Here is a 13,752-nt window from a genome sequence, read left to right as displayed (position 1 = left end):
TCCTTTCCCCCATTGGCTCATTTTGCATCCGCAAAGGCGGGCTCTCTCTTATCCACCGTGCACTGAGATTCCGCTGCATTCACAAGTGCTCCAACAACAGCCGTAACTAAAGACTTGAGAAGAAACAACCGGAGAATCCACCACCCAAACAGGCCTCTTCTCATCCTTCCGCTATTCCAGTGTTTTGTCCTGCTTTGGTTGACAGAAGAGTGTTCTGTCTTAAAAAAATATATATATGCACACACACAACTTCACACTTGTTGTCCTTAATCCAAAGTCCTGGCTGGTGCCGCCTTTCCTCTCCCATTGCTTTGCGTCCCACCCATTTGGTCCCTCGGTCATTCGCATCCGGGTCTCAAACCAGAGACAAGTCGGCTTGGAAGCTGGAGCAGCGCCTGCTCTTGGGACTGCACTTGGTGAGCATGGAGATCTGGGTGCTGAAGTTGGTCCCGTTGCTGCCCATGGAGGGGTGGTGGTATTTCATGTCGGAGCCCAGGAACCTCTCCATGTGCCACCTTCGCCACTTCCGCTTCAGCTCGGCTTGGACCTGAAGAAGGGAGAAAGGAAAGGGAGAGGGCAGATGAACTGGAGAAGGGAGAAAGAAGAGGGTCTTCTGGATTTGTGGATGTGCTTCGTGGAGCTCTTCTAGGCTGAGAGCCAGGGTGGTGTGGCGGGTCGAGGGCTGGACAAGGACTTGGAAGGCCGGGGTTCGAGTCCCCAATCACCCATGAAGCTCACTGGGGGACCTTGGGGGGGGGTCAGTCGCTGCCTCTCAGCTTAACCTACTTAACAAGGTTGTTGCTCCTTGAGCTCCTTGGAGAAAAAGGTGGGGTATAAATGCAATTGATAAAACACATGCAGTCGTACCTTGGTTTTTGAACAGCTTAGTTCTTGAACGTTTTGGTTCCCGAATGCCACAAACCCGGAAGTGACCGTTCCGGTTTGCGAACTATTTTTGGAAGCCGAACGTCCGACGGGGCTTCCAAATGACTGCAGGAGCTTCCTGCAGCCAATCAGAAGCTGCGCTTTGGTTTCAGAATGTTTCGGAAGTCGAACGGACTTCCGGAACGGATTCTGTTTGACTTCCAAGGTACGACTGTAATTGCATTCATCATGGGGGTGATGTGAATCCATGCTGAATTTTGCATTCATCATGGGGGGTGATGTGAATCCATGCTGAATTTTGCATTCATCATGGGGGTGATGTGAATCCATGCTGAATTTTGCAGCCATGCGAATCTTGCTTACCACAAATTGCATTTCACCACCCGAAATATCTGTCTTTCTCTAAATCTCCAGCCCTTCCTTCCTTCCTTCCTCTCTCCCCTCTCATTCCCTCTTTTTCCTTTATTACTTTTTCATTCTCCCCCACCCACTCTTTTCTTCTTTCTTTTTCTACATTACTTACTTTCCTTCTTTCCTCCTTTCTAAATATATCCTGCCCTTCGTCTGAAGGCTCCAGGGCAAGTCACAGCAATAGGAAAATAAAACCATCAATAATAAAAGAGAGATTTAAAACCAGCAAAATAATAGTGGGTTTTTTTTTGTTTTTTTTTTAAATACCTATTAGTTTTCTCCAGGCTTTTAAATGTAGACTGCAGAAAACTGATAGGTATTCTTTTAAAAATATATATATTATTTTGCTGGTTTTAAATCTCTCTTTTATTATTGATGGTTTTATTTACCTATTGCTGTAACGTGCCCTGGAGCCTTCAGGCAAAGGGCAGGATATAAGTAGAGGCCTCCTGAGCCACGAAGTAAAGGCAGGGTAACTTGCTCAATGATGGAGAGTATTCATTAAGAGAGAGGGTTTAAAACACCCAGAGGATTGTTTCAAGCAGAAGGGAAAATGGCACAGCAGTGCCCAACCTAACAGTCCAGTTGAGGGAGCAGCTGCCACTTGGCTCATCCCCTCTTCTGAACAGTTTCCATTCAAGATGTTAACTTTAAGCACAATAAACCCTATTGGGGTATTCACTCAAATAGTTAAGAATTGAAGTACTGTTTTGGGGGGACAGCCACCGATAGCCTTCTCCTGCATGCATTTTAAAAAGGCCAAGTTACTGGTCATCACTACATCAGCAAGTGCCGTGGATTAACTATGTGTTGTGTGAACAAATGCTTTCTTTGTTTGCTTGAGGTTGAATCCTGACAAAACAGAAGTACTGTTTTGGGGGGGCAGGGGGCAGGTGGGTATGGAGGACTCCCTGGTCCTGAATGGGGTAACTGTGCCCCTGAAGGACCAGGTGCGCAGCCTGGGAGTCATTTTGGACTCACAGCTGTCCATGGAGGTGCAGGTCAATTCTGTGTCCAGGGCAGCTGTCTACCAGCTCCATCTGGTATGCAGGCTGAGACCCTACCTGCCCGCAGATTGTCTCACCAGAGTGGTGCATGCTCTGGTTATCTCCCGCTTGGACTACTGCAATGCGCTCTACGTGGGGCTACCTTTGAAGGTGACTCAAAAACTGCAATTAATCCAGAATGCGGCAGCTAGACAGGTGACTGGGGGTGGCCGCCGAGACCATATAACACCGGTCCTGAAAGACCTAAATTGGCTCCCTGTATGTTTCTGAGTACAATTCAAAGTGTTGGTGCTGACCTTTAAAGCCCTAAACGGCCTCAGCCCAGTATATCTGAAGGAGCGTTTCAACCCCATTGCTCAGCCCGGACACTGAGGTCCAGTGCCAAGGGACTTCTGGCGGTTCCCTCACTGCGAGAAGTGAGGATACAGGGAACCAGGCAGAGGGCCTTCTTGGTAGTGGTGCCCACCCTGTGGAATGCCCTTCCATCAGATGCTAAGGAAATAAACAACTATCTGACTTTTAGAAGACATCTGAAGACAGCCCTGTTTAGGGAATTTTTTAATGACTGATGTTTTATCGTGTTTTTAATATTCTGTTGGGAGACGCTGAGAGTGGCTGGGGAAACCCTGCCAGATGGGCGGGGTAATAATAATAATAATAATAATAATAATAATAATAATAATAATAATAATTGCACAGGGGGTAAGCTGGGGCAGCATCTGACAGCCCTGCCCCACTGAACATCTCCATATCCATGCATTGGGAGGAACACCAGTCGAGGGGAAGCTGCTGCATGCAGGTAAGTCTCCTCTAAGGTATAGAACCCTGAATGAACAGCTGGCCTGAGTTCCAGTTCACATGGGGAGCTTCTGTGTGTGTTTAGCAGAAATATCTCTCCATTGAAGGCCTCCCCAATGTTTGGAGAGTGGAGGCCAGCAGGTGCAGCTCCTCCTCCTCCTCTTCCTCCATCATCATGCAATTCTTAATCTTGGGAGGGAACATGCAATAGGGCTCATGTGACTTTTAAGAATTGCTGCCTGGGCTTGCATATTTTCTTCTTCCCTCCTCCTCCCTTTTTCCTTCTGTGCTGTGCCTTTTGGATCATAAATCTACAGGCATGGGCTTGTTTTGTTTTTAAATCTGCTTCCAGTGCCCAGTAAATTCGAAACGACGGCAATGTTGCTCTCATTTGGTCTACGTTCCTTGTTCTGTGAATACTTATTTTTTCCTTGCTAAACGATGCGTCATAATTTGTTAAGCTCTGCATTATGCATTGCGTTGTAAGAATAAGGAGCAAATTCAATTAAATTTGATCGATGAATTAGTTGGCGGAGCAGCAAAAAGGCAGGTCATTAATGAACTAAACGTTATTTAATCACTTGGCAGCTCCACTAATGCTTGCTCCCTTTGCAAATATCATGGCTGGTCTTACCTCTCCATTGAGGAAGCAGTACAAGACAGCCACCACAAAGCCCTAGAAAAGGGGAAAGGGGGGATAGAAAAGAAGAGACAACATAGATTTTTATTTCATTGTCTTTGTTTTAAGGACATATTTAAATGTGTAGCCTCACCCCCACATCCCAAAGACTAGGGAAGAATTTGTAGCAACCCCAATGGAACATTCCGTTCAAACTCTTCCCAGACAAGAGAGAAAGAGCAAAAAAAGGCCAAAGTTTTATGTCAAGAACAGAGCAGACTCTCTTGCTTAATATAAGCACAACAGGAGTTTTCTAAGTGGATCTCTACTGGATCACCCCAACAATACCCACAAAGACATCTGATCTTGGGCTTTGTGGGAGATACAAAATGGCGGCCAGGAGGACAACTGTTGATGCTGCTGCATTAAAATAAAATGAAATCTTAGAATAAAGAAGAAGCCATTTTGTTGTTAATGGTGAGATCTCTTCCACAAGGGACATGGTGAAAAATTCCCCTCCATGAGACTAATGCAATAAATTCTCCCCTTCACACATCACCAATCCTGCTAACCATCTTCTTCCCCAATGCACAGTTGCAAGAGACTGGTCTAGGGGGCACCACCGGAAGTGGGGCGACAATAAGCCACTGTCCCACATGTCATGCTTATGGGTTTCCCATAATGGGCATTTGGTTGACCACTATGGTAAGCGAGACGCTAGACCAGACAGGTCTTTCTTAGACTGTGCCATGGAATCCCCGGCAATACATCATGGTTCTGCGGCAGACAGTAAGCTGAAAAGGACATTGGAAAGCCACTTTCCCACACTGAGGCCACACTGAGCAAGAGGCGGAGCAGGAAACAGCCAAAGGAGCTCTAGGAGCTCACTGATGTCCAGGTGGGGACAGATGTGGAGTATGAATGAAATTGTGATGGTTCTTGTGAGTTCCAGCCTTGGAGCAGGGGGAGGTGGCTTACCTGAAAGGACCCCAGCACAAGTTCGAAGACCAGCTTCATCTCCAGCAGCTTTGATTTGTCGGGGAAGAGGGCAAAGATGGTGTAGTGGATGCCGAAGAGTGGGATCAGCAGTAAGGTGGATTTCGCAAGTCTCCTGGCAGGAGGGAGAAAAACAGAAAGGGATGGGTGCACGGGGGTGGGGGGTGGGGGGAGGAAGACCTGAAGATCCAGAGCTGATCTGCATGCCCAGCGATAAAAAATCATGATGCACAGTCCAAGCATGTGGACTGCACATCAAACTGTACGTAAGATGACAGCATAAAGGTAAAGGTAAAGGACTCCTGACAGTTAAGTCCAGTCGTGGACGACTCTAGGGTTGCAGCACTCATCTCGCTTTACTGAAGAGCCAGTGTGGTGTAGTGGTTAAGAGCGGTAGTCCCGTAATCTGGTGAACCGGGTTCGCGTCCCCGCTCCTCCACATGCAGCTGCTGGGTGACCTTGGGCTAGTCACACTTCTCTGAAGTCTCTCAGCCCCACTCACCTCACAGAGTGTTTGTTGTGGGGGAAGAAGGGAAAAGGAGAACGTGAGCCGCTTTGAGACTCCTTCTTCTTCTACTGGCCGAGGGAGCCAGCGTTTGTCCGCAGACAGTTTTTCCGGGTCATATGGCCAGCATGACTAAGCCGCTTCTGGCGAACCAGAGCAGCGCACGGAAATGCCGTTTACCTTCCCGCAGGAGTGGTACCTATTTATCTACTTGCACTTTGACATGCTTTCGAACTGCTAGGTTGGCAGGAGCTCGGACCAAACAACAGGAGCTCACCCCATTGCAGGGATTCGAACCACTGACCTTCTGATCGGCAAGCCCAAGGCTCAGTGGTTTACACCACAGTGCCACCCACTTCCGTAAGATGGCAGCATATCTGAATGCAAAAAATTGTTCTAGCAAGTGAGCATGTCAAAGGGTGACTTTACTCTTGCTACTGACAGGAACCTGGGATCAGATTGAGGGATGTGACCTCACTGTAGCAGTCAAGTACAACATTTCCTGTTTGCCCAGAGTGGACACACAGGGGGATGTTACTCCAGTCAGGAAGACTTCCTGTCACACCTGGTCTGGAGCATCCTCCCCCTGCGTATGACCAGGTAGATGGGTGTGACCCTGGCAGACCCCATAAAATGGCTGGTCACACAGCCATCTTCTCTTCTCTTGATGCTGCTCTCTTGATGTTCTTTGGCTGTCTGCTGGCTCTCAGCCAGCAGCACATGGGCTCAATCCCCATATGGGATGAACCCACACTCTTTTCTGTAACTACAAGCTAAAGCCTGTGTGGCAGTTTGCTCAACCTCCACAGGTCCCCCAGACGTTTAACGGTCCGTTGATACCTGCGCTCACCACTTTGTTAATTAACCGCTGCCACCAACCAGTCTGTCTGGTATTTACTTCACTCAGTCCAGTCAAGGAGAATATTGGAACAAAACTATTGTATTTGAAGTTTAGTACATAAACATGTGGTTTTTGAATAAACAGTTCTTTCTTGGTTGTGTTCTTGTTAACAACAGTGCCCAACACTTTCTCCCGCCCTTGTTCCGGCTCCTTCCCTTGCCACCCTTCTACCAACCTCTCAATACCCACAACAAGCCCCCAGACAAAGACAAAGACCAAGACCCTGACCAAAAGACCAGCCCAAAAGCCCCCCTTCCTTCCCCGGGAGGGGTTTATATAGCCCACATAACTCTGCCCCTAAAGGTTCTTACTGGTTATTCCTTTTAACTCCTTCTATGCCATTCCTAAGTTTGGGTGATCGCCACAGCCTGCCTTCAGGATCATACTGTGAACGGAATGTAAGTAAACTTCTTATTATTTTTTAAAAGAAGACTATTGTGTCTTTATTCTTTTTAAGTGGGAACAAGGGGGATTTACCAGGAGCAAATCCAGTCTGGACAAGCCAGACTGGATTACTTAACTCAAGAGATTCTAATGAATCTACCAACTAGCGTGAGTGAGGAAGGATATTATTTAATTAATATATCCTCTCTTACTATCCACAACATTCCCACGCAGATTCCCCTCTGCAGGGGATGCGGCCAAAGAGTCCAGAGTGGAAGAGAGAGACCTGCCTTCAGGTCTGGCCCCAGAACACCTCACCAACTGGAAGCAATCCTAGACTGAACCTTAAGCACAACTGCAATTCCACCAGGGGGGTTGGCACCATCCTCAGTGAGAAGCCACACCCAAGAATCATAGAGATGGAAGGGGACCCTGTGAGTTATCTAGACCAACCCCCTGCAATGCAGTAATCTCAGCTAAAGTATCCATGACAGCCTCTGCTTCAAAACCTCCAAGGAAGGAGAGTCCACCACCTTCTGAAGGAGTCCGTTCTACTGCCAAACAGAACTTACTGTCAGAAAGCTCTTTTTGATGTTTAGTCAGCTAAAGGGGCAGAGCTTGCCTCAACAGCCACTGATTTGGATGAAGCTTCTGGGCTGGAGTCTTCTAAGTCAATGTGATCTGCTCAGGCCAGAGATAAATCTAGGAGAACGTGCTCCACTTTGCACTGGGGTCCCTTGAGCAGTGGGGACATCCGGGGCTGGCTCTGAAAGCAATACCTCCTCTCAGCCCATGGTCTCAGTCCCCCAAAGATTGAGAGCTAGATCATGAGGTCATGACAATCAGAAAACATTTGATGGGCAATGGTGCCAACTGTAAGCTCTTGGGGGCAGGGAGCTGATATATATAGTTTCAATGCTCTTATTAAACCCAGAGGTGCAATATCTATCAAAGGGTGCTGTAAAAACAACAGACTAACTGCAAGTTAATGCTAGATGTGGCTGGGTGTCAGAAAAATGGCAGCTACATATTCCGCTCCTCATCCATGAATGCACTTTGCGTTGTGACTTCACAATATTTTGTGTTTAGCTCAGTCGGTAGAGCCTAGGACGCCTTAATCTCAGGGTCATGGGTTCGAGCCCCACACTGGACAAAAGATTCCTGCATTGCAGGGGGTTGGACTGGATGTCCCTCGTGGTCCCATCCAGCTCTTCAATTCTATGATTGTATTCTTCCGCCATCTCTTGCTACTTGCAGTCAACAGACTCCAGCCCTCCTTCACAAAACACCTCTCTTCTTCTGGCAGATCCGGAGCTGAGAATGCGCCTCTGTTCTGTTTCCGGCTGAATTATTTGTAGTTCTGAAGATTAACTGAGGACAACTTTCCTTCCACCAGCACCACTTAATTTGTAAAGGTGCTTGGCTGATGAATATCTAATACTGGTCTAGTTAGACTTGCAGAGTTCCTGATGAGCTCTGCCAAGAGAGTGGCATTCGAATCCATTATGACGCTGCCCTGATTGGGGACATCTTTCCATATGCTGATTTAATCAGAGCTCCTTGGAGCGGGGACATCTTGAATTGGAAATGAGAGGGAGCCGCAAATGTTCAGCAGGGCGTAAGAGAAGACAGAGGGGCCAGAATAGTGCAGCACTGAGGCTGTCAGAAAAGGTTCCTGGGGATTAGGGCTCAGATGCAACCGTGATGTTCAAACCATGGCCAAGGGGCCAGATCCAGCCCTCTAGGTCTCTCTGTATGGCTCCTGGGAGTCTGCCCAGGCCAAGCCTCGTTGGACCTGCGCCATGCCTTCTTCAAAGACTCATGCCTGGCTGAAATGTGCCCTTGAATTGTGACAATTCGTTTTTGCTTGCCTGGATGGAGGAACATGTGGGTACAGTGGTACCTCTGGATGCGAACGGGATCCGTTCCGGAGCCCCATTCGCATCATGAGCAGTACGCACCCCGAGCGCCATGTCTGCGCATGTGCGCGATGCGATTCGGCACTTCTGTGCATGCGTGAACTGCTGAACCCGGATGTAACCCGTTCCAGTACTTCACGGGTTCATAACCCGTGTCAAACGCAACCTGCAGCGTTCGTAACACAAGGTATGACTGTACAAATCTCTGATGTCTGAATGCCTGGTATGGACCGCTGCTATACAAAAGAAGAGTCGCATACTTTGCCCCACCCACTTTTGCCACTGGCTCCGCCCACCAGTAGCATGTGACTCCCAGGAGGTTGCCCCCCAGAGGGGATCCGGCCCTCTGTCTGAAAAAAGGGCCCTACCTCTGCAGTGGAGGAAAGAGGAATGATAACTGAACGGCAGTCATGATGTACCTTGACGTTTTGTCTACGGCTTGCTTTTTGTGGTCCTTACTTAATTTTACTTGCGTACATTGCTTTGAGATATTCACTGCTGCCTGGTTAGGTTACTTAAAATGTGGAATTATTATTGGTGCTGTTGTTCAGTTTCGAATGCGGAATTTGCATTTGACAGCAGGGACAGCTCAGTCGGTAAAGCAAGAGACTCTTAATCTCAGGGTTGTGGGTTCGAGCCCCACGGCCGGCAAAAGGTCCCTGCATTGCAGGGGGTTGAAATAAATGACCCTCGTGTTCCCGTTCAACTCTATGCTTCCATCAGTTCTTTTTCTGTTGGGATATGTCAACTGCTTAGCAGCTAGCGTTGAAATAGGAAGTGATACAGAAGTTAACTAAGTAACTAAAGTAGAAATCCTAAGTAAAGGATGTCAGGGAAATTCAGGCCAGCTTACGTTCTGCCAGCTGAGATAGCCTAGCTCAACCAGGTTGAGGGGCTGACTCTGGCATATCCCTGGCTGAGCCAAGATTTATTGACTTTGTTTAGAGCAAGCAGCTTAAAGGTAAAGGTAAAGGGACCCCTGACCATTAGGAAGGAAATTGATTAGCTAAAATGATATAATCAGATTACACCCATGTGAATGAGTAGCTGCCATATTGTTTATCTGGCTTTGATATGCCCCCCCCCCCATAACGCTATTCTAGGCTGCATCAACAGGAGTATAGCAGGAAATAACAATACTGCTCTCTTCTGCTAGTATTTGGAGTACTGTGTCCAGTTCTGGCCACCACAGTTCAAGAAGGGATATTGACAAGCTGGAACGGTGTGCAGAGGAGGGCAACCAAGGTCTCGAAACCAAGCCTTATGTGGAATGGTTGAAGGAGTTGGGAAAGCTTAACCTGGAAAAGAGAAGACTGAGAGGGAGATAGGGTAAAGGTAAAGGGACCCCTGACCATTAGGTCCAGTCGTGGACGACTCTGGGGTTGTGGCGCTCATCTCGCGTTACTGGCCGAGGGAGCCAGCGTACAGCTTCCGGGTCATGTGGCCAGCATGACTAGGCCACTTCTGGTGAACCAGAGCAGCATACGGAAACACCGTTTATCTTGCTGCCGGAGTGGTAGCTATTTATCTACTTGCACTGTAATGTGCTTTCGAACTGCTAGGTTGGCAGGAGCAGGGAACAAGCAACAGCAGCTCACTCTGTCGCACGGATTCGAACCGCCGACCTTCTGATCAGCAAGCCCTAGGCTCTGTGTTTTAACCCTCAGCGCCACCCGCGTCCCTCCAGAGCAGCCTACGTACAATCAAAACAAGATAGTCCCTATTCATAGGCTTACAATCTAAAAAACATTACAGCACACAAGGAAAAAGGGACAGGAAAGGAAGGGGGGGAACCCCAGCCACCAGCTGTTCCTATAATGATCAGCTGGTGAAGTTTAGGAGCAGGAGGTCCCTCCTGGTGTAGCTGGGCCTCCAGCAAACCTGATGAAACGAACCCCCTGCTTCCTATCTCTCCCACTGATGGAATGGCTGCCCTCAGCTGACAGGTAAGGCGGAAGGAGACCCGATGAGGTTGGCCTGTCACAGCAGAGGTGATGGAGTGAGGGAATTATACCACTGCAGCCCTGGCTCAGCCAGGACAGACCAAGACCTGCCTGTTCCACAGTTGCTACTCCTGGCAGATCTAGGATTTGGGTTGCATTGTGACTGAATAAATAATTGTTGTGCTCTGCTATAGTAGTGTCAGTGGGATGGATAACAATGAAAGGCAGCTGGAGCCATCAAAGGGGAAATTCAAACCTATTCGCCATCATTTCCCCCCCACCCTGGCAGCTCATTAATTATCTCCTATATCTCTTGTGAATTCTAAGAAGGTGACGAAGGCAATTATTAAATGTCTACAAGTTACGTCTCCAGGGGTGTTGAGGAAGGGGTGTTTACCATAGCTGTCAAGTTTCAGATTTGAAAATAAAGGATCAGCAGTCTCACTTATCCCGGGGACAGTCACATGTCAGTGGTGGGCGGAGCCAGAAGCAAAAGTGGGCGGAGCAGCAATGTAAACTCCAAGCGGGCTCGGAGCGGAGCAAAGAGGAGGGCAGCCATGTGCTCCGTGCAATGGAGCCCCATCGCCTTCTTGTCTGATCCCATCAAAACAGGACAGGAAGCAGCAGCTGCTCAAAGGCAGCCAGGCTCCGCCCACCAGCTAACCCTATTGGCCGGCTGAGGGGCTCGGCGGCAACAGATAGGGGCTGATGCAGGGGGAGGAATACACCCCCCTGTAAGCACGGGAAACGGCTCCCACTTGCTTTGAGGGCTGAGGCTTTTCTCTCCAAGTAGGCAAGGTCTTCCCACCCAGTCCCTGGCCAGCAGGGGAGGAGCTGCTTCCATTAAAAACGGGAAATTTAAGGGAAATAAAAAATAAGGGAGAGCAGCGGGAAACTACTTGAAATAAGGGAGAATCCCGGGGGAAACGGGATACTTGACAGCACTGGTGTTTACAAGGATAAATAAATTCAGTCACACCTCGGGTTACGGCTGCTTCAGGTTGCATGATTTCGGGTTGCACACCGAGCCGGACCTGGAAGTACCGGAACGGGTTACTTCCGGGTTTTGGCACTCGCGCATGTGCAGAAGCACTAAATCGCGCTTTGCGCATGAGCAGAAGCGCCGAATCGCAACCTGAGCATGTCCAGACATGGCCCTGCGGGTTGCGAACGTGCCTCCCGCATGGATCACGTTCTCAACCCGAGCGTCCACTGTATATGAACTTTGCGGGAAATTGAGGTTTTGTTTTGTTTTGTTTTGTTTTTGAGGGGGTGGAATTTGGAGCAACAAAATAGCATACATCGAAGGGTGAAGCCCTCCGCTCTTCTTAGCTGCTTCTCTACCACAAATTCCCTCCTCCAATACAGTACATACCTCTTCTTTTTAATTGTTTAATAGAAATAAACATTTGTTCGAAAGTTACAAAACAGCTTTGTATTGGGGATGCTGTTCATGATGTAATAAAGTATTGAGCCTCTTAACTCGTCTCCGCGATAACTGGCAAAATGAAGCCTCTCTCTCTCTTTGCAATAGGAGCTGCCTTCAGATAGCCCACCTGCTAAGACTCTGGAGCAGAACAACACAAATGGCAGCCTGGCAAGGAAACACTCAATGAGCGCGGCAGTTCCCCAAAGCCCTCGTTTCAGGAACTGCCAATGGATTCCAGGAGATGCTTACTCTAATATCTGCAGGTGCGATGGCTTCAGATCAGACTCCGGCGCTTCCAACAAAGTGGCAGGACTCAGTTTCTGAACAGAAACGCCTTGGCTTCCGCTTCCTGGGAACTTGTTATCAAGTGAAGGTGTGAATTTAAGAAGATCCTTGGTGGACCAGGCCCAACGCCCATCTGGTGCAGCATCCTGTTCTCACAGGGGCCACCAAATGCCTGGGCAAAACCGGAAAGCAGGTTTCCAGCAACTAGCATACAGAAGCATTGTTGCCTTCAAACAGGGAGGCTGAGCTAGTAGCCACTCAGGGCCCCATTTAGGTTTGATGCGGCCCTAAGCTGCTGAAGGTGATGGGGCCCTTTATATGTCCAGGTGTCAACAACAAATTCTCACTGTTTTTTTGCATTGAATATATGCTATATGGTAATTTATAGACCTCATAGGTCTCTAAAGCCATTTGCCCATGTTGCCATGCAACCAGTCCATGCAGAATGTGTTGTTGTTGTTCAGTTGTTCAGTCGTGTCCGACTCTTCGTGAGCCCATGGACCAGAGCATGCCAGGCACGCCTGTCCTTCACTGCCTCTCGCAATTTGGCCAAACTCACGTTAGTAGCTTCGAGAACACTGTCCAACCATCTCACCCTCTGTCGTCCCCTTCTCCTTGTGCCCTCCATCTTTCCCAACATCAGGGTCTTTTCTAGGCAGTCTTCTCTTCTCATGAGGTGCCCAAAGTACTTGAGCCTCAACTTCAGGATCTGTCCTTCCAGTGAGCACTCAGGGATGATTTCTTTAAGAATGGATAGGTTTGATCTTCTTGCAGTCCATGGGACTCTCAAGAGTCTCCTCCAGCACCATAATTCAAAAGCATCAATTCTTCGGCGATCAGCCTTCTTTATGGTCCAGCTCTCACTTCCGTACATTACTACTGGGAAAACCATAGCTTGAACTATATGGACCTTTGTCGGCAAGGTGATGTCTTTGCTTTTTAAGATGCTGTCTAGGTTTGTCATTGCTTTTCTCCCAAGAAGCAGGCGTCTTCTAATTTTGTGACTGCTGTCACCATCTGCAGTGGTCATGGAACCCAAGAAAGTGAAATCTCTCACTGCCTCCATTTCTTCCCCTTCTATTTGCCAGGGGGTGATGGGAGGTGATGCAGAATGTAGGCACCCTATATATAGAAATGAGCAAACCAGTGATATTCTAGGGAGCAGGCTAGCAGGAGGGGCCCATGACTTACATCATAGGAGCCTACACAACACAAAACACTGTTGCTGTATGTAGGTTTTGATTTATTTGGTTTTTTTCTATCTTATATTTTGGAAATGTACATACAGTTGGGTTTCCTTTAATTTTTTTGGGGGGCCCCCATGAGAGTGGGGCCCTAAGCTATATCTTGTTTAGCTTATACATAAATCCGGCACTGTAGCCACTGGTATGTTGATGTGTGAGAAATGGAAAGCTTGGGTTTCCATTGCTTTCTGCAGCAGAATTCCTTTTACAGAAAAGCTTTCCTGAAAGTTTACTTCTTTACAGCACCGGCAGACGCAGCTATCTCTTAGTGAAATCCCCACTACAGGAACAAACACCATTTGGTTCCGTTTCTCAGAGTCTTTTTATTATTTACAAAACTTTACCCTGGCCCCAAATAAATAAATAAATAAACAAACAAACAAACAAACAAACAAACAAACAAACAAATAAAGCAACATAATATTT

At 48.0% G+C, this 13,752-nt stretch overlaps 1 protein-coding gene across 1 annotated transcript in view; it reads right to left on the bottom strand.

Moving 5' to 3' along the window:
• Positions 1-299: 299 nt before the first annotated feature.
• Positions 300-13,752, bottom strand: part of VIPR1 (vasoactive intestinal peptide receptor 1) — a 110,530-nt gene continuing 97,077 nt past the window's right edge. The window contains exons 11-13 of the mRNA XM_033165998.1: positions 4,699-4,831; positions 3,736-3,777; positions 300-547 (exon numbers count right to left, since the gene is read on the bottom strand). Of these exons, the coding sequence (XP_033021889.1) occupies positions 356-547; positions 3,736-3,777; positions 4,699-4,831 (367 nt within the window). The 3' untranslated portion in view covers positions 300-355. The remainder of the gene's footprint in view (positions 548-3,735; positions 3,778-4,698; positions 4,832-13,752) is intronic.

This window comes from Lacerta agilis, chromosome 12 (assembly GCF_009819535.1).
Source record: "Lacerta agilis isolate rLacAgi1 chromosome 12, rLacAgi1.pri, whole genome shotgun sequence".
In the NCBI taxonomy this organism is placed as follows: Eukaryota; Metazoa; Chordata; class Lepidosauria; order Squamata; family Lacertidae; genus Lacerta; species Lacerta agilis.
Note: the sequence above shows the minus strand (reverse complement) of the source record. Positions and strands in the feature narration are given on the sequence as shown.